Source organism: Eupeodes corollae, chromosome 1 (assembly GCF_945859685.1).
Source record: "Eupeodes corollae chromosome 1, idEupCoro1.1, whole genome shotgun sequence".
NCBI classification, from domain to species: Eukaryota; Metazoa; Arthropoda; class Insecta; order Diptera; family Syrphidae; genus Eupeodes; species Eupeodes corollae.
In genome coordinates this window covers 88,337,795-88,359,162 of record NC_079147.1, presented here as the reverse complement: position 1 = coordinate 88,359,162, position 21,368 = coordinate 88,337,795, and the positions used below count along the sequence as shown (strand labels likewise).

The following is a 21,368-nucleotide window of genomic DNA, read 5'->3' as shown; positions in this document are numbered from 1 at the left end:
AAATTGGGCAAACTTTTGCTATTAAAAACCTTGGGACAAATTTAAGGAAAGAAATTAAATATCAAACTGAAACCTTAGAACAAAAATTAAACTCAATAAAAGACAGAAACAACACAATTAAAGAGAAACAGGAACACCTAGAAAAAAAAAAATAAAATATTTAGAGAATTGTATAAAGAGAAAAAATCTTGTTATTTACAATATAAAAAAAAACGAAAAAAGCAACGAAGAATTAGCAGACACCATTTTACACCTTTTAAACACTATTTTCGAAATAAAAACTGAATATTTTGAAATCGATTCTGCAAGACGTCTAGGAAATAAAGGAGGCAAAATAAGACCTATTTTACTTGCATTGACAACATAAATAAAAAAAGATAATATACATACCTAATGAAAAACAAAACTAAACTGAGACATTATAAAGAGAACATTATATACATAAAAGAAGACTACATAAAAGAAGATTTTAATACGAAAATAAAATATTTTCTAAACATCAAAATAATCAATAATTAACTTAGGGAAACGAAATTGAAAAGAAACAATAACGAATGCCTAAAAGAAAACGACAATATGACAACGATCAAAATGCAAATAAAAATGTATTTATTTAGTTTATCTATCAAGTACATTAACTTTCTTAGATTTAGCATATGTGAGTATAGAATGATGGGTTTGATATAGATATACATACATACAAGATACTTACAATTAATTAAGACAAGAAGGTAAATTAAGTAAGTTAATAAAAAATGTGTATATAATAATAATTTTACATGTTATTTAATATGATACTTTTACAAATATTCCGACTCATATTAAAATCGATTACGTGGTCATATTTATTATAATTAATAGAAGCCATAGTTATTGGGTCATTAAAACCGTAGTTAGTCCTATGTGAGGGTATAAAAAGTAAATCACCTCCTCTAGGTCTAATACGTCGATCCGGGACATACAAACTAAACTTAGAGAGCAATTGTGAACATTGAATATGCCCACATAAAACATCTCGTGCAAAAAGAACAGAAAAATATTCACGTCTTATACTAAGTGGCTTAAGATTAATCAAAGCACATCTGGCATCATATGATGGACTATAGGACCAATTTAATTTTCTTATAGCAAATTTAGTGAATCTTCTTTGAATTTTCTCAATGCGTAGCCGGGTATTAGCATAATACGGATTCCACACAACAGAACAGTACTCTAGAGATGAACGTATCAATGCAATGTAAATTGACTTGAGAGTATAAGGATCTTGAAAATCTTTAGCATTACGAAATAAGAAACCTAACATTGAGTTTGCCTTTGATATCATATTTATTTATTTATTTGTATTTGTATTTTTTTGTATTTATTTATTATCATTAAGCATTTTAAAACATAGAGTCTTATTTTTAATACTTATTATGTTCAGATTTAAATTTTATCAAATTATAAAGAGGAATCAAATTATTATGCTAAATTTACAATTTGCTTGAAGTTAAGAGAAAATTTATTTTTAGATAAATGGTCATGATGAAAAATTGAATAACATAAATTTTTAAATTCTAAGACAAAGTGATTTTTATTTTGGAAACATTTTCAGCATTTGTATAAGTTCTTTAAAGAGTTCTCAAAACGAGTGCTGCTGTGTATCCCTCTCAGGTTAGCAGGCAAGGAGTTCCATAGGGCAACAGCGTGTACAAAGAACTGTTGTTTTTAATTTCTGAATTTGAAAGAAGGGACAATTAGAACATTACTTCTTTGTGATACTGGGAACCTAAGCCTTTCGTATAGATATTCAGGAGATCTAGTGTGAATAAGTCTAAAAAGAAATGTCAAAGTTTGATAGTTTATGTAGTTGTTGAAGGTCATGTTGAAAACACTACTTGCTTGCATCGAAACATGATCGAACCGTCGCAAGTCATAAATAAAGCGAACAACATTATTAAACGCGACTTGAAGTTTTCGTTTATTAGCGCTGTCAAGGGCACAGAAAATGGGACTGCCATAGAAAAGTATTGGTAGGACAAGAGATTTTGCTATAGTCATTTTTGTTGAGACTGGAAGACAACTGGCAGATATATATAAAACCCGCAAAGCAGCATATATTCGACCAACGGCACAAGTCAAGTGATCGTCCCATGTAAGTTTCTGGTTAAAAACAATCCCAAGATTCTTAACTGTTCTAACGTAGCTTAACGTTTTCCCCTCAAGTTCAATACTAGGGAAATAAGAAGTATCTATTGCAGTGTTACTGATGACGATTGCCTGACATTTCTTAGGGTTAAGTTTAAGATGATTCTCCCTGGACCACTGGTTTATACACATCAAATCTTCATTTATTCTGGCAGTTGCGTCTTCAACCATGCCGATTTTGTAGCTCAAATGAATTTGAACGTCGTCAGCATACATATGAATTTTGCAATGCCTGAGTACAGATGGAAGGTCATTATTGAAAAGAGTGAATAAGAGTGGTCCCAAAATCGATCCCTGGGGCACACCATTAGGGGTAGGGAGGAAATCCGACAGCCTAGAGTTAGCAAAAAAGAAGAAGAAAGAACTCAGTTTTTTCAGAAGAATTGTATGTGAAACAGTGTCGAACGCCTTAGAAAAATCAAGGAGAACCAGAGTTGTGACTTTATTATTATCGATTTGTTGTCGTATGTCGTCGCTTATCTTAAGAAGCGCAGTCGTACAGCTGTGTTTCGGTCTAAAGCCAGATTGCGTCGGTGTAATTAAATTCCGAGTTTCCAAGAATGCTGTTATCTGCTGACTAACGATCTTTTCGAACGCTTTTGAAATGAATGGTAGGATAGAAATTGGTCGTTATTCTTTTTGTTGCGAATTAGACTTTTTAAGAATTGGCAATATTTTTGAAGCTTTCCATAGTGCCGGGTAACAGGACTTTGTTAATATTGAATTAAAGATATGTGTCAAGAAAGGAGATATAAAAGTAAGAATAATTTTTACAAACTTAGGATGCATATTGTCTAGTCCAATAGCGTCCGATTTTATGTCTTTTACGGCCTTAAATACCTCAACTTCAAAAACTCTTTTAAAACTGAAACTTGAGAGAAGCTCATTACTTCTTTCAAAGTTTGTGTCAAACGCAACACCATTATTTGTGTCAGAAACAGAACTTACGAACTGTTTGTTTAGTTCATTTACGTCACAGTCATCCTCAGCAATCTTTTGTTTCGTCGTAATACCAAGAGATTTTATGTTCTGCCACAGTTTTTTGGAAGAAACATTGTTAAATCTCGACGCAAAAAATCTTCGCTTGGAATTTCTGATTTGAATATTCACTGCATTTCTTAACGTTTTGTACTGCATGAACAACAGTGGTAACTTGAACCTTTTCCAACGTTTGTAAGCTATATTTCTTTTCAGAATAAGTTTATCAATATAACGAAACAGCGTAATGAAGAACTTTGTTTTATAAAGAAAGATGCCAGAAAAAGAAATTTCAATTTTTTGGGTAGAAAAAATGCTGAATAGACTTCCAAAAATTAAAATCGACTAGAAACAATTAAACAGTTTAAAAGAAGAAAATATTTAAAAGACATTAAAAAAAGTGAAATAGAATTAGTTAAATGAAATATATAAAAAGAAAAAATACTAAAAGTGCTAAAATTCCTTGGTAGACAGCGCTGATGTGTGTGCATTGCGTATGCATTATTGAGAAGCTTCATTTTTGTTGTCATTGTTTTGCTCAGCTTCGGGACTTGAGTTGTTGCAATTAATAAGAATTTCATTGTTGTTGTTTTCTGCTGGCTCTTCTTCATTATTATTTGTATTTGCTTTTCGCTTGCAAGTTTCGACCATTGAGTTCTGCATATCAACTGAGTTAACTGTTCTAGGCACATCATTGTTATTTAATTTAATGTAAACAATTCCGCTTGAAGTGAAAGCAGAAAACAGTTGATGTTTGCGCCTAAGACGAATTGCGTGTCGTAATATATTTCGATTATTTTTGGTTAAGCTCTCGTGGAAATAGATCGGAGCGTTCGAATCTTCACCGATGTCTCTTAAAATTAACTGTCGCGAGTTTCTTTTGCGAAAATCGGCAAACGCCTTAAGTGTTGTGTTTTTATCGTGTGCGGACAAAAATTTTACAATAACAATCGAGTCTTCTCTTTGGCTTGCGCGAAAAATTCGGCACAGTTTTGGTGGTTGCAAATTCAACGTGTGACAGATGTTATTAAAAATATTTTTTAAAATTTCACCTGCAAGCGTCGGTATTCCTATGAGAATGGCATCTGCTGCTAAATTCTTTACGTTTAGCGCTTCAATTTGTGCTTTTAGATTAGTGATTTCGGCGCAAACGGTGTTATTTGAAAAAGCGGTGTCTTCATTGTTATTGTTGTTTAGCGGTGTTGTAGAGATTATTTTGTTGACTTCCCCTTCTAGGCATTCCACCCGTGCAAAAAATGTTTCTAAAACAGTGACGCGGTCGTTAAGCTTGTTAATATTGTTTTCCAAGGCATCAATCAATTTCATTTTTTGTTCTATGGCGGTGATACGTGTTGTTAGATTCTCTTCCATTGATTTCAATTGTCGTGAAAGTGAGATGCCTTGAGATTTTATTTTGTCCAAAATTATAGTGACGTCAGTTGTTGATGACGATGTTGTTAATGAAGATGATGTTGTTAACGATGGTGTTGATGATGCAGATGATGTTGGTGATATTTTAGGTGAGTCTTTTGCAATTTTGGCCTTTCCTGCTCGTGTCTGTACTTGTGCGGGTGTGTGCGGAGAGCGTGACAGCTTCATTGTTTTTATATTGGGTTGGTGGGTCATGTTTATATTGTGTTTGACAGTAGATAGCGGTAGATTTTTTGAGTGAGTATATTTAGAGGTGAATAGAAAATGCGATTAAACCTTCCAAATTAATGGATTATTTCACAAAAAGAAATCACTGACAATTACTAATTTTAAGTTAATTTGACTTGATTTGATCTTTTCCAAAGCAAGGACTTATATTAAAGTTAACTTATAACTTAGCAAGCAAACAAATTAAGTTTTAGGTTGAAGTAAAAAATGGTTAAAAAGAGAGGACAAGAAATACACTTCTGATCGCTAGCACATCACAAACTTTATGTGTAATGCCAGGAGAATTTAAATTGTTCGTCAAAAATCACGCCTAGATCTTTTTGTTTGGATACTCTCTTTAGGCTTATATTGGCAATTTTAAAGTCAAATAAGATGGGGTTAAAAATTTTGAATACAGTTAAGACAGAACACTTACTAATATTAAAAAATAGTCCATTGCGATCACACCAAACAGAAATATTATTTAAGTCATACTGTAGTTCAAAAACATCGGATTTGGTCATAACTTCCTTGAATATTTTAAGGTCATCAGCATATAATAAGCAATTTGAGTTCATAACATGTGTTGGCAAATCATTTATGAACAATAAAAATAAAAGTGGACCAAGATGGCTGCCTTGTGGAACACCTGAAAAATTTGTGATCTCTGAAGAAATTACAGATCCAAGTTTTACAAATTGTTTTCTTCCAATCAAGTAGCTTCTCAACCACAATAATAAAAGTACAAACTTAGAAAAAGCGGTTTCTATCACCTCACAGAAAACATTATAGGTAAGTTCAAGACTAGGAGCTGAAAGAATATTTTCCCATGGAACTGAGTAAATATAGTTATTTAACGACACGTAATCGGCTTTAGAAAAGTCATATACGTACTTATTACAATTTGAAACAGAAATTTGATTTAAAATGGCAAAATTTAAAGATATATGTAATGCTTTGTGATGAACACTATTATTCAAGAGTGAAAATTTAGCTTCAGCAACGGAACATTCAATATCTTGATGATAAATACTTATAACGGAATTGAGTTGCTTCACATGAGCTACGTTTAGCTCTGTGGTTTCAAGCAATTCGGGGTTATCACTCTCGCAACCCGGAAAGTGCGTCTTCACCAGTAGCTCAAGAGATTCGGCTGGAGAGGCTGTCCAGTTTCCATCAGGCTTTTTTAGCAATGAAAGATTACAATGTTCCTTCGATAAAACTTTGCTGAGCCTTGCGGAGTCCTTTATGTCTTCGATTGATTGACAGTATTCTCTCCAGCCTTGTCTTTTGGCCGATGACAGGGCATGTTTGTAAATTTTAAGAGAGTCTTTATACGGTTGGTAAAACTTATGTTTGTGGCAGATATTGAAAATTGTCCTCGTCATTTTCCTAAGACTCGGCAGTTCTTCATTCCACCACTAAGGAAGGGTCTAAAAGCTTTACTTATAGAAGTTTCAAAGGTTTTCACCTTTGATTCAAGGTCTCCTATCGATTCATTGAGATTCGGTAAGTTGCTTAGTTTGGATTTAGCAATTTGACTGAATTTCGTCCAGTCAGTTCTTTTGGGATTTCCGTAAGGCTCGAAATTAATTTGAAAAAGAATCCTCTTGTGATCCGAAAACGAATTCAAAGGGGAAACTCTCCAATTCTCCACTAATAAATTACGGTTGTTTACTAAAGTAATATCAAGCACATCCTCTCATCCATCATAATTTTCCGAGCTCGGAAAGACGAAAGTGAGAGTATTGCCTCTGTTACAAATGGTCATAGTCAAAATCAAATGGGGTGGCGCAACAGTCCGTTGTGAACCAGGGCCTAGTGACTTACAACTCTCAACCATTCCTGTGTGCGAGTACTGTTGTCAGGAATGGAAGGGACCTACAATTTTAGGCCGAATCCGAACGGCTAGTTAGAGAAAGCACTTTTTCATGACAAAAATTATTTTTATTTTTAAATTAAGGTGGCACAGGCAAGGATTGAACCCAAGACCCCTTGCATGACAGTCCAACGCACTAACCATCATGCCACGGGTACTACTAAAAAAAAATAAAATGGTCATATTAATTTCAATAATAAAATCAAAAAGTGATTCACCTCGTTCTCCGATCAGAAGGTTTGCCTTTTTGATGTTAGCTTCGGTTATGGTTTTGCACACCTCCTCCGGAGGTGATGGTGCATTACGGGCAGAGTAAAAAGAGGCCAACAGCAAACCCTGTGTATTCTTGTCTTCAAATCTGATAACTGTCAGATTGGGAGTGCTAAAATTTGGACATAAAAAACCTTTTAAATGTTTCTTAGCTAAAATACAAGTTCTGGGATTACCTTGGTCTTCATCTGCGGTTTTATAGAATTGGTTGTCTTGGAGGCCTCGCACCTTGAGGCTGTTTATCCACGGTTCTTGGATAACGCCAATGTCGAAGTTTCCCGCCCTAAGAAAAACTCTCAGATTATCTGAAGCACACTTAGAGTGCTTCAGATTAATCTGGATGACCTTCAGCGCGTTTTTTAATTATTTTTAGCTGCAGAGCTGGGGCCCGGCAACTTGCTGGGGATCTCGACTCCGCTTATAACATCGTCAACCTCGACGTTGTCATTAGCTTTGTCGGTGGCTTTTCCCTGACTCTGCCCTCGATAGAGTTCCACATGTTCAGCAGACCTTTGCTGTTTGTGGAGAGCTCATCCACAACTGCTACGTGGAGGTCATCCCTGACAACCTCACTAAAAGTACGCAGTTGCGCTGCTCCAGAAGATGGTGCTTTCACTGGCTTTATCCGGTCGTCAAGCTTGCTCTTTTTCTGAGACGTGCAGATCTCTACCTGAGATCTGTTTCGCTTAACGGCCTTTTCTCGGCTGTCCAGAAGATTGTTGTATTCATCAACAACCTTCTGGTACTTTATTTTATCTTGGGCGTCCCTCTAATGAATCACTCCGGTCTCTTTATTTTTGGCAATTTTGGCAAGAATGTGAGTGGCCGATTTGAAGCGGTTCCTGAGAAGAGCGCCTTCTGATTGTTTTTTGGTTCCCCGAGTTTCACTGCTACTCGAGGGTTTCGGTTTTGTATACGGTTTAGGAAGTATAGGATTGCTATGAATAGCACTGCCTATACTTTCTGTTGTTTTGGGTTGCTGACAAGTGCTGGAACTATCAGCGCTAAATGAGCTCCCCTTCAAAGTCTCCTGGCTGGAGGCCAAGAGTTCATCCTCCAAGTCTGTGGAGGGTTCTGCGTTCGTCTTGTCTATTTCGTCCATTTTTTTTTTTAATTTTTTGTATTTTGGTCCCACGAGTAGGTCGGAAAAAAAGACTTCAGCCCCGGCAGAGCCGATATACCGGGGTAAGGCAGAAAATAAGACGGACCCTGCCAAGGCATCCGAAAAATACATAATAATCAATAACAAAAAGAAAATTATATTAATTAATTAAAAGTATACCTAAATGAAAAAGTATTTACTATAAAATGAAAGCAAAACAAGATAAGAGAACAATAACAAAAAACTTATTAAAAGAACGTAAGATCAAAGCTAAAATAAGTAGATAAATAATCAATAAATCAATAATAATAAAGGTTTGTTTATGTTTTCTTCTTCTCAGTTGAGATTAGTTGCATCTGCTAAAAGTTGGGTTCCATATAACATCTCCATATTTTAATACAGACCTAACAAGAGATGTATAAAGCTACAAAAAAGCAAAAGGGTCACTAAAATCAATGCAATTTCGCTTAATAAAGCCAACAAGTGAATTAGCTCTGCTGACAATATAGTCAATATGACTTTTAAAAGAAAAATTTGAACTTAGAATTATGCCAAGGTCTTTGATTTTAACCACTCGAGAAAGTGTATTAGCCTCTATTAAATAATTAAAATGAATAGATGTTTTGGATTTGAAGAATGTGATCACATTACATTTTTGTATGTTTAGATTTAAACTGTTAGCAGTACACCAATTCGCAATTAGGTTAATATCAGATTGTAAGAGGTGGCAATCTTCAACACATTTGATTTTCAAAAATAATTTCAAGTCGTCAGCATATAATAGACACTTAGAGAATTTTTGCAGTTGACGCAATGTCATTAATAAAAATATTAAAGAGCAGAGGACCCAAATGACTACCCTGAGGGACGCCAGAAGTGCATGAAATACATTTTGAAAGAGAGCTATCAATTATAACTTTTTGCGACCTGCCCGTTAGGTAAGATTAAATCTAACTTAAAAACTTAGAATGGAAACCAAAGATTTCCAGTTTTTGCACCAGAATGTTATGATTCACAGAATCAAAAGCTTTACTAAAATCTGTATAAATCGCATCTACCTGATACTTATCTTCTATGGAGTTTATAATATATCTTGAAAATAGTACCATATTGTTTGTAGTGGATCGCCCAGATATGAAACCGTGTTGGAATTCAGATATAGATTCCTTGGTTAAGAATTCGATTTTGTTTTTTACAATACTTTCAAACAATTTAGGTATTGCTGAAAGCTTAGAGATATATTTTCTCTCTATAATTTTCTATCATATTCTTAGATCCAGATTTATGAATTGGAACTAGATATGAAGTTTTCCATGTATTGAGAAAGACTCCTTCGGATAGGGACTTATTAAAAATACAAACAAGAGGAATACAAAGTGCTGAAGCAGCACAAAGTTTGAGAAATATAACAGGGATGCCATCAGCTCCAGAATTAAATTTTGGTTTTAATGCTTAAAGTCCTGATAGCACTTCAGAACTACTTAGCTTTAAATCACCAATATCAACCTTACTTGGTATATTGGGGAAACAAGAATGATTGATAATATCAGGAGTTGAGTATACCGATTCGAAGAAGTTTGCAAATAATTCAAGAATAGAATCAGTATTTGACCCTTCGGTATCCTTTAGGACATATTTTTGGGAAATCCATTTGATTTCCTTTTCGTGTTGACAAACGACCAGAATGAGTTACAATCTTTCTTAATATTACTCTCTATATTCATGATGTAACTCTTGTGAAGGAACTTATTAAGTGTGAAAAAATCTTTACGTATTTTACTAAAATAAGCATTGATTGCTTGTATTTGTTAAAAGCTTTACATTTAGCGTAAAACTTCGGTCGCGGTTGAGCAAACCGTTATTACATTGTCCAATCAAGGACTAAAACAAGGACAAGAAAAATTGCGGAACGGGTACAGATAAGCCACAGAACAGTTCAGCTTATAAGAAAAATAAACCAGTGCACCCCCGCCATAAACACTGGGGGGCGACCACGGCTTATATCAGATGGTAACGCTCGTCTGATTGAGAGAAGGATTAAAAATAATAAAAAATTGACACCTAAAGCAGCTGCAAAAGATCTAAATTTAAACGCCAGCGAATTGACTGTGCGGCGGTCTCTCAATCGGATTGGTCTTGTCTCTGCAGTAAAAAAGAAGAAGCCTGCTTCGTCCGACAAAAATATAAAGGCAAGGTTAAAATTCTGTAAAGACCACAAAAATTGGACGGAGGAGGACTGGAAGAGGGTAATTTGGTCAGACGACACAAAAATCAACCGTTACCAATCTGATGGAAAAGAATATTTTTGGCATCGGCCTCATGGAAGAATTTTAAAACATAAAGTAAGAGGAGAGACAGTTAAGCATGGTGGGGGTAACCTGATGGTGTGGGGCTGTTTTACTTGGTGGCACACTGGATCCTTGGTTCAAATACAAGGGATAATGAAAAAGGAGGATTATTTACATATTTAGCAATCCAATTTACCCGATTTTGTGGAACTAGCTGCGTATCCCGAAGAAGAAATGATATTTCAACAGGACGGTGACCCCAACCACACCGCTAAAATCCAAAATTGGCTTGGGGAGCAGAAGTTTTCGACCCTTAAGTGGCCAGCACAAAACCCCGATCACTTTGTTTGAGAAAAGCCTCCTCCAATTTGGTCCATATTTCTCCTGTGTTGTCAATAGTTTTTTGTTTCAGTGCTGGTGATGATAACGGCGTACCTTTTGGTGGTGTATTTACGATTTTGCTTGTCACTTTAACTTTGCGACTTGTAGACATTTTAGAGTTTATGATTGTTTATGTAAAAGTTTATAGTGTATGTTTCAAGATTCAATTTGAAGAAAAACAAAATAATTGTTTTGTACTAAAACTAGAAAACGGAACTCCACAAGGATCTCCCTTGTCTGTGTATCTATATAATGCTTATATTGAAGCACTCATTAGAGAGCTTACACTACCAAAACACGGTCTAGATTTTGTCGGTCTATATGTAGATAATATCTTCATGGTAGCCTCTGGTGATCCATCAAATGTAAACGAAATTTTGAAATCTACAGATTCTATAATCTATGCTTGGACACAGGAAACCGGTGCGAAAGTTACACCTAGCAAAACAGAAGCGCTTCACCTTTGTCGAAAAAAAAATGTTCAATTTCACCTCTTACGATCGTAACTTCACAGTCAACATCAAAAAAGAACTCAGAGTCCTAGGTGTTACTTTCAATAGTAATCTGAAATGGGATCTCCATATAAAAAACACCATCAACCAACTTAAGAAACGAAACAATGCTCTGAGAATGATATGTTCCCGCCGGAAAGGTCCACATCTAGAAACGGCTCTAAAAATAGCCAAAGCCTCCAGCATGGACTCACTCTTTTTATGTGGACAGCTAAAAAGAACCTGGAAAGCATAAATATAGCCATAAATAAGTGCTGCCGAACTTCTACAGGAACAACTCCAATTGAAGCTCTCAGAATAGAAGCTGCCTATAAAACAATTAATAGGCTAGGACAAAAAAGAGCAATTAATTTAATAAGTAAAGCACTTACAGACATAAATCACCCTCTTTATTCTGCTTCACAAGAAGTTCAACACAGACCAAAACAAAACAGGAAGAATTCAATATCTTCCCTTAGCAAAATATTAAGCCTTGTTTCAGCTCATGGATGTATGCCTTTAGAAACGTCTTTGAAGCTTAACTATTCGTCTTACTTACTGCCAATCGACACCAGCCTCTCTAGTCACAAGAAAGAAAACACTCCAAATGAACACTTCCTTATGCTCCACCATGAGCTGATCCAAACCTTCTCCCTCTCTGATCTGGCTGTTATTTACAAGACTTATATACGTCTAAAGCTTGACTACAACTCCCATATCTGGGCTGGTGCTCCTGCAACTTACTTAAGCCTATTGGATAGTATTGAACGTAGACCATTTAGATTGATTGGTGATATTACCATCATAAGATCATTTACGTCACTTGAAATTCGTCGAAATGTTTCTTGTCTCACCCTCTCTTACCGTTATTTTAATGGTTTATGCTCTAGAGAAATAACCAGTTGCATTCCTCCCCTTAAACAGTTCAACCGTAATACTCGCGCTTCTATAGGAATGCTCATCAATATACCCTCGAGCCCAACTTCGGTCGTACTGTCAAGTACAGAGATTCGTTCTTTAGCCGTACTATGCGAATGTGGAATGCCTTGCCACACTCTCTCTTTCCCAGCTATTCCAATATTCAGGAATTCAAAACCAATGTGCACCGACACCTTCTTTCAACCCCTCTCTCCCCTTCCTAGTGCTCACACTGTGTCTACATAATAAGGGTAGTTATCCCTTTGAGTGTGCGCTTATTATAAAAAAAAACAGTGAGAATTTTGTACACAGATGGATCCTATAGGGACAGAACCTCAACATACGCAGTCATCGAGCTCAAAGCGAACCACCTTTCAAGGTCTCCTTTCAGACGCGGCTGGCAGCTTTCTAGCAGAACTAACAGCAATAATGAAAGCACTGTCCGTGGCAACAACCTGGGCAGAAAGGACATTGATACTCACTGACAGCTTAAATATCCTTTCCGGAATCAATAGTACAAATAATAACTGCTCCATTCTTAATTACATCCGAAGCATCCTGTAAGACAAAACCAACATAGCCCTAGCTTGGATACCAGGCCACGTTGGTATAAGAAGAAATTAGCTAGCAGATACTGCAGTAAATGAAGCCTCTAAGCATGGCTTAATAGACACCGAAATATCTTTGTTTGAGAAAAAAGCAGTTTTACAAAAAGGTAAAATTAATAAAGCACCAATTGAAGATGATGTATCGTACGAATTTTTTAAAAATTCATCTCAAAGTTTTAAGCTGCAACTTGTTCTGCTTTTTAACAAAATTCTTGTGAAAGTGGAAGTTCCTTCCTCGTACAAAAAAATCAGTTATCTTCCCAATACATAAAAAAGGTTCCTTAAATGACGTCTCAAACTACAGAGGTATGTTTTTAATAAATATCATAGCTAAGGTATTTTGCGAAGTTCTTGTCGAACGTTTGGAAAAGTGGGCAGAAGAGAAAAAGATATTATCAGACTTCCAAGCTGGATTTAGGAAAAATTTGTCCACTGTTGACAAAATCTTTACTTTGTCATCGATAGTCAAAGCATTTGAGGCAAGAAATAAAAAGGTTTAATCGATTTTTGTCGACTTCAAAGCAGCGTTGCTTTAATATACAAACTTTCGCAGATGGGTGTTTCAACCAGATTTTTACATATCATCAAGAATATGTATACAAACACAGAAGCTAACTTCTGGGATGGAGCGCATTATTCTGATTCTGGTGTCAAACAAGGATGTCCGCTTAGTGCACTTTTATTTTCACTATTCATTAATGACATAGTTAACCACTTACTTGGAGGAATTACGAGTAGAATGGCCGGAATCCGGATAAATGGTCATACTATCGGAATCGAAAGAAAATCTTTAACTGATGATAAACCGACTATCTGCATACTGCAATAAATGGGGGCTAGAAATCAATACTGATAAAACAAAAATAATGATCTTTTCGCGATCCAATCGGACTGAAGCTGGAAGTAATTGGAAGTACAACGGAAGAAGCCTGGGAGTGACAAACGAATATGGATACCTTGGAGTGAACCTCAACCCACGACTGAATTTTTTGTAAGAACCTTGAAATTAAAGCCATAACATATAATTTGAAGAAGTGATCTTTCCATATTCTCAGCATCGACTGCGGTTCTACTACGATGTTCCCCTGATCGTCTTTACAGGCTTCGGTTCGTGGCTGATACCCTTGGGAGATTTTTTTTACCTTTTGGTAAAATTTACGAACCTCATTCCTGTTGTAACATCCCTCTATCTTCTCGATCGCGCACTTCTCATGCTCTCTTTTTTTCCATCTAAAAAGCCGGTGTTCCTCTCTTCTCTTCTGCTCGTAGAGCTCGCGAGCAGCTCTAGTCCTTTTGTGCAGCACCGTTTTGTATGTCTCTTGTTTCGCTGCGTGCGCTTGTCGGCGTTCGTTGTCAAACCAGAGGTTTCGCTGTTGTAGCCATGTGAAACCTAGCACTTCAGAGGCGGCATCTCTGACGGCTGCAAGGCACTGTTGCCACTGGTTTTCAATGCTTAGTGCAGGCAGCATAGGTCTCCTTACTAGAGACTCGATCGGAAAAGGGCATGGCAGTCTTGCGATTGTAGCTGTCTATCGTCGAAACTTCTCATAGTACTTCCTTGTTTTAGCTTGGATCGGGATACCGTAGCCGTACCTTGGCTATAACGAGGTAGTGGTTCGAGTCAATTTTGGCCCCTCGGAATGTTGAGACATCCTGTACACTGGAGGAGTGTCGTGCGTCGATCGTAATGTAGTCAACCTGTTTGACAGTTGAATGATCAGGAAATTTCCATGTCCCCTTGTGGATGCCAAGATGTGTAAACTGCGTGCTAGCTACCAGAACATCTAGCTCTGCAGCGAAATCGATCAGTGTTCATCAAAGATGTTTTCCCTTCCTAGCTTGGCGTTCAAATCTCCTTTTTTAGTTTGCGTTTGCCCGAAGCATCCCATCGCCCTTGCAACAGTTTAGAGGTTCCTCTAATTGTTCGTCTGCAAGTCCACCTACAGATCCAAATTTCGTTGGCCATATTTGGTTTGCTTGGTTCGATATCAGTCAGCTTGTTAAGCTAGTTCAACCTTACTGGAATTGTAGTTCCAGTTTCCTGGATAAGGAACGATTCCTTAGGAAGGTGAGAGTAGGAGTCGATAGACAGAGGTGGGTTTTGAGAAAAACCTGTGGACGCTTGTGTCCTCTTGAATGCACATGTCTATTATTTGAACACCTCCTAAAAAGACTAGTTAAGTATTAGTAAGAACTTATTTTTAAATTATCGATGATAAACTGGTTCTGGGCTTAATCTCTATTAACTTAAAATCATATTCGTATAACTTTATTATTTTATAAAACTGTTTTTGTTTTTACTTTTATAGATTTATGGTCTCTTCACAAGTTGAATCGGGTTGTGTACGTCAGTACTCCAAGGATGTGACAACAGTTGGTATACAATTCTTCTACGATCTTGTTAAGGCTAAAAATGAAGTGATGACGAAATTTCCCCCTGGCAATGATTTGTGCAATAATATTTTAACAGAATTAGGTGTAAGTTCATAGAGCGCAAAATAAAATAAATACATATACATATGTTTTTTCTTTTCTAATTCTAGGTATTCATTCAAGATAATCTCGAGAAAGAAGGTCTTCGAATTTTAGAATTAGCTCTTCAACGACCAGACTTACTTAAAATCATATCAAATTTATTTGAACCATATCGAACTGGTCCTCTACATTTCATAGGCATGTATAAATTTTTAATTGATGCTTATTTGAAAGATTGTGATAAAAAGGTACTATTTGTACTTCTATCCAAGGTAAGAATGGTATTTTGTTTTTATTTTTTCTTTGCCAAAAAATACATCTGTTCTGTTTTGTATTTCCTTTTCTAGTTCGATTTGCCCAGTTGGCTTGAAACATTCCGACCAAAATTGGCTGACATAAATCGATTGCTCAAATTGGTTTTATCTGGATTAAAAAGTTGGAATAAATCGAAAGCCGAAATTTTACAAGATCAATTTCGTCGTCATTTAGTTTTAATTTTTGATCATGAATTCCCCGAGCATTATGGCGAGGTTATTCAATTGGTATTAGATGGGATTTCGGAGCAAGAACTTATGCCAGTTGTTTTATTGGATTTATTGAATTCATTGCTTCAACAATGTAATTGTGATCAATTGGCTTTGGATAGCTCAAATGAAACTATTAAATCTGTTTGTGCGGAGTTTTCACGTCGTCAAAATTTATTCAGTCTCAAAGGAGTAAGTTTATTAAATAAGTAAACCTAAGCGAGCGATTTTAATAAGAATGATTTCAATTTGTATTCTTAATTATTAAGGCAACGGACACAGTAAAATTATTTGCAACACATTTTGAAAAAGAAAGATGGCATAGTGGGATTGATGGGCTATATCCTAAACATAGGGAATATTGTAAGCCACTTGCAATGTGGTTCTCTTGTTTAAGTCATGTTGTGGTCACTACTGCAATTGTTGGATATCCTGGATTGCTTGCCGATCAAAGTAAGTAAAGTGAGACGAATAATTATGATTTTATATTTTCTTTTTTGTATGTTAAAGTAGTCCTTTTGAGTCTTTGTATTTTCTCTGACCCAATTTTTTAATCCCTTGAGTGGTGGTAGCTATGTCATGCTAAATACATCAATATTAAAAGTTTACTGCTAAGATTCGACGGTCTTAGGCATTTCCATTTAGTTTGTATCTCCAAAATGTGGGTTTCTGCTGATATTAGCGATTTATTGGAAATCTATCTAAAGAAAAATAGTTTGTTCCAGATCTTAAACAACTTATTTTGTTGAAAAGAGTGTAACAAGAAAAATAAGAAAATTCTAGTTCAAAAACATATAAACAATAACTTGGTAAAACAATTAACAGATATGGACATTAAAATAGAAACACCAAATAAAAATTGAATTGTTTATTGCTTTAAGAAAATTTTTTTCAACTTTGGTCTTCATTTTCTTATTTGTTGTCTTTCAAACTAGAATTAACCATTATTAATAGCAAAAATTATAACTTAAAATATTTTAAATTCATAAATGTAAAAAATGAACAAGTTTCGTAGACATTAAAATAGATACACAGATTACTTACTTACTTAAGGTGGCGCTACATTCCTGGGCGGATCTGGGCCTCAACCAACATGCGTCTCCAGCCAGCTCGGTCCCTAGCTAGCTGTCTCCACGGGACTAAAAATCACCCGAACAATTTCTCTCTCGAAGCATCCTAAGACGCTCTCATCTTTCTTTGACAGGGTCCAGGCCTCAGCGCCATAAATGAGAACCGGGATGATGAGTGACATATAGATGAATGAGAGGACTTTACTTCTCAATTGCCTTCTAAGTCCAAAGAGGCAGCGATTTGCAAGAGTTATTCTTCGTTTGATTTCAGCGCTGGTATCGTTGTCTGTATTAATAGCGGTGCCTAGGTAGACAAAGTCCTTAACTACCTCAAAGTTATAGCTGTCCATGGTGACGTTTTGTCCAAGACGTCGTCGTTCAGTGTCCTTTTTTGATGACAGCATATACGTGGTCTTGCCCTCATTGACCACTAAGACTAAACCCATCTTCTTAGCTTCCGTCGCAATGCTCAGAAACGCTCCACTGACATCACGCTTTGATCTTCCAATTATGTCAATATCATCTGCGTATCCGAGTAATTGGATGGACCTTTGGAAGATTGTGCCTCTAGTGTTGACGGTTGAGTTTTGCACAATTCTTTCCAGAACGATGTTGAAGAAGTCGCATGACAGTGCATCGCCTTGTCTAAAACCTTTTTTGACATCAAATGAATCGGTAAGATCTTTTCCGATCTTGATAGAGCAGCGTGCATTCTTCATCGTCATTCTGCACAAACGGATAAGTTTGACAGGGATGCCAAAACTAGACATTGCTCGGTAGAGCTCTTCCCTATAGATGCTGTCATACGCGGCTTGAAAATCGGTAAACAGGTGGTGGGTATCGATTTGAAGTTCCTGGGTTTTTTCCAAGATCTGCCGTAGTGTAAATATTTGGTCGATAGTGGACATTCCTGGTCTGAAGCCACACTGATAAGGACCAATAAGGTTGTTGACGAATGGCTTCAGACGTTCACATAATACGGAAGAGAGGATCTTATACGCAATGTTAAGGAGACTGATGCCTCTGTAGTTGGCGCAGTTTAGAGGGTCTCCTTTCTTATGTGTCGGGCACACTATGCTGAGATTCCACTCATCGGGCATCCTTTCTTCCGACCATATTTTGAAGATGAGTTGGTGCATGCTTCGTACCAAGTCATCGCCTGCTGCTTTGAATAGTTCGGCAGCGATGCCATCAGCTCCAGCAGCTTTGTTTGACTTAAGTTTAGATATAGCTACCTTCACTTCGTCAAGGTCGGGTAGGCGGAATTGTTGATCTGCGTCGCCGAGGTTGAGTGGTTCTATCTCCCTTTCAGCGGAATTCGGTACGTCATCGCCGTTATATAATTTGGAGAAGTGATCTTTCCATATTCTCAGCGTCGACTGCGGTTCTACTACGATGTTCCCCTGATCGTCTTTACAGGCTTCGGTTCGTTGGGAGGTGTTTTTTTATCTTTTGGTAAAATTTACGAACCTCATTCCTGTTGTGTTTTTCATCTAAGAAGCCGGTGTTCCTCTCTCCTCTCGCGAGCAGCTCTAGTCCTTTTGTGCAGCGCCGTTTTGTACGCCTCTTGTTTCGCTGCGTGCGCTTGCCGGCATTCGCCGTCAAACCAGGGGTTTCGCTGTGATGGCCGTGTGAAACCTAGCACTTCAGAGGCGGCATCTCTGATGGCTGCAAGGCAATGTTGCCACTGGCTTTCAATGCTTATTGCAGGCAGCATAGGACTCCTTAAGAGGTTACTAGAGACTCGATTGGAAAAGGACAAGGACAATTTATCTATGAAAATAAAATATCTATCTATCTATCTAGACGTTAGAACTTTTTTCATAGGAAGAGAGAATTGCGGAGCAGAAAACTGTCTTAGATGTTGCTCACATTTATGTATCACAGCAAAAAAGTATATTTATAAAAAAATAATAAATAAATTAGAAAATAAATAAATACATACAAAATAAATATATGAAAAACTGCGATATTTACTATGGTGACTGCTACCACGAAAACCAACAGAGCTTATTTGGGTGCGGCTTCGTCAGACTTAGGTAAGAAGTCTTGAGCTATAGGTGCATCAATGAGGGCCTCATGACCATACGCATCAAGGCTAAATTCGGCAACATTAGCCTGATATGCTAATATACCAAATATATGTTCTTTGAGTTCCTAGACAAAACATATGAACAGTGCCCTAGCTACGATATTAAAATAGTCCTGGGCGATTTTAATGCCAAGCTAGGAAGGGAAGACATCTTTGGTGGAATAATCGGGAAGAACAGCCTGCACGACAACACTTCCGACAATGGATTCAGGCTCATAGATTTTGCTGCGGGGCGAAACGTCATGGTAGCCAGTACGCGTTTTCCACACCTCAACATCAACAAAGGAACTTGGACTTCTCCAGATCAATCTACCGTCAACCAGATTGACCATATTGCGATCGACGCCAGACACGCTTCCAGCATTATGGATGTACAAACTTTCCGAGGAGCTAACATCGACTCGGACCACTACCTCGTTCACAGGTACATAAACCTAGAACCGAAGGCTGCAAAGACGAAAGTGAAAACATCATAGTGGAACCGCAGTCAATAGTGAGGAAATGGAAGGACCACTTCTGCAGACTGTATAACGGCGACGACGAACTGAATTCCGCTGTCAGGCAGGATGATCCATTCAACATAGACGACGAAAGCCAACAATCCCGTCCTCCCGACTTAGACGAAGTAAAGATTGCCATATCTAAGCTGAAGTCTAATAAAGCCGCTGGAGTGGATTGTTTGAATGCCGAGTTCTTTAAAGCAGTTGGAGATAAGTTGGTTAGGAGCATGCACCAACTTATCTGTAAGATATGGTCGGAAGAAAGCATGCCCGATAAATGGAACCTCATGTTTGTTTGCCCGATCCTGAAAAAAGGAGACCCTCTACACTGCACCAATTATAGAGGAATCAGTCTACTTAACATCGCCTATAAAATCTTATTTGCCGTAATATGTGAACGTCTAAAGCCCATCGTCAACATCGTCCATCGTCCTTATCAGTGTGGTTTTAGACCATGAAAGTCTACAGTTGATCAAATATTCACATTACGGCAGATCCTGGAAAAAACCGAAGAACAAGAAATTGACACCTTCCATCTTTTCATCGAACAGAACCTTTACCTAGGCTCCGCTGTAAACGGAGAAAACAACCCCAGCGCGGCGCTGAGATCAAACGCAGAATAACTCTTGATAACCGCTGTTTCTTTGGACTAAGAAAACAATTGAGTGGTAAAGTCCTCTCTCGAGGGACCAAAGTGTTGCTATATAAGACCCTTATCATCCCCGCACATGGAAACCAATGCTCCGGCCGGAAAGTCATCGAATCGACAACCACAGGACAGCGCAGTAGAGGAAGATCGCGGATCAGGTGGCGCGCACAAGTGGAAGGTGACCTCACCCAACTTGGAGCGCGAAACTAGAGACATCTAGGTAGGGACCGATCTAGATGGAGAAGTTTGTTGGGTGAGGCCCTAGTTCACACAGGACTGTAGCGCCACCTTAAGTAAGTAAGTAATCATTGTTGTGTGTTCTCAGCAGAACTATTTGTCATCAAAGAAGTACAAATAATTAGACTAATACCTCCAAAAAATTAATATAAAATGGGACAATGCTTGATGCTTAACGCTCAAAGCAGCTTTGTTATAGGTATCCTTATTGAAGACTGCATAGTAAAGTATGCGTACTATTCAACTTAGTGTTCCTGCGAAAGATTTTGCAGATGAAGAAGAGAAAGTTTCTCATCTTATTTGTTATTGTCCTGTCCTATCACAAAAAAAAGGCTCCACCTGGGAGACTTCTACTCCAAAGATTTATTGTCTCAAACGCTTTATTTCCAGCTCTAAATGGTTTAACTATTAGCAACGGTTTATGCGGTATTATAAAGGGCAAAGTGTTGGTCAAAGTGTGTTGGAACTTAGCCTAGCCTATTGTTATTTTAGTCTACAGTTTAGCAAAATAATACAAAATAAAAATAGAAATGTATGAAATTGTAGACTTTAACTTTCCAATTAAATTGAAAATAATTTATTTTAATAAATCTTAACATTCATTTTTTTAGTAAGTGAATGTATTTTTGCGGCGCTCATAGAAATGTACGTCCCATGGCTAATTCCGTATTCAGAAGAAAAAGTCTCACAATTAGCTCCCAACTGGATACGACAACATATAGGTGATACAAAAGTTCTTTATCCTTGGACTGCAGTGCATGGAGAAACAAGTATGATCATAATCAATTCATTCATCCATTCAATTATATTTGCTTTGGAAAGTCTTCCTGGTAAGTTAAATAAGACCAACAAAATAAGTTTTATAATTTATTAATCATTGTATATCTTTCCATGCTAGTTTCCCAAGCTATTCTTGGTCATACGTTTAGCTTTTATATTCATCATTATGCTGTTGAAGAAATGCAGCTACACGTTCGAAAACCAATTCACAATGGAATCATCAAATTACCATGGGAACTTTTTAAACCACTGCCGACTCATATTCATCTTTTGTATGATAGTTTGAAAGTGGTATAGTAAT

The 21,368-nt window shown here is 37.0% G+C and overlaps 2 protein-coding genes across 3 annotated transcripts in view; one reads left to right on the top strand and one right to left on the bottom strand.

The window, feature by feature from the left end:
* Positions 1-21,368, bottom strand: part of LOC129943510 (trafficking protein particle complex subunit 1) — a 145,877-nt gene that overhangs the window by 73,172 nt on the left and 51,337 nt on the right. The gene's annotated exons all lie outside the window — the stretch shown is intronic.
* The window catches only part of LOC129943502 (ectopic P granules protein 5 homolog), a 44,797-nt gene that overhangs the window by 21,307 nt on the left and 2,122 nt on the right, over positions 1-21,368 (top strand). For both annotated transcript variants that reach the window (XM_056053003.1, XM_056053002.1), the window contains exons 20-25: positions 15,050-15,218; positions 15,284-15,487; positions 15,563-15,931; positions 16,009-16,192; positions 20,899-21,117; positions 21,186-21,358. In XM_056053003.1, coding sequence (XP_055908978.1) covers positions 15,050-15,218; positions 15,284-15,487; positions 15,563-15,931; positions 16,009-16,192; positions 20,899-21,117; positions 21,186-21,358 — 1,318 coding nt within the window. The remainder of the gene's footprint in view (positions 1-15,049; positions 15,219-15,283; positions 15,488-15,562; positions 15,932-16,008; positions 16,193-20,898; positions 21,118-21,185; positions 21,359-21,368) is intronic.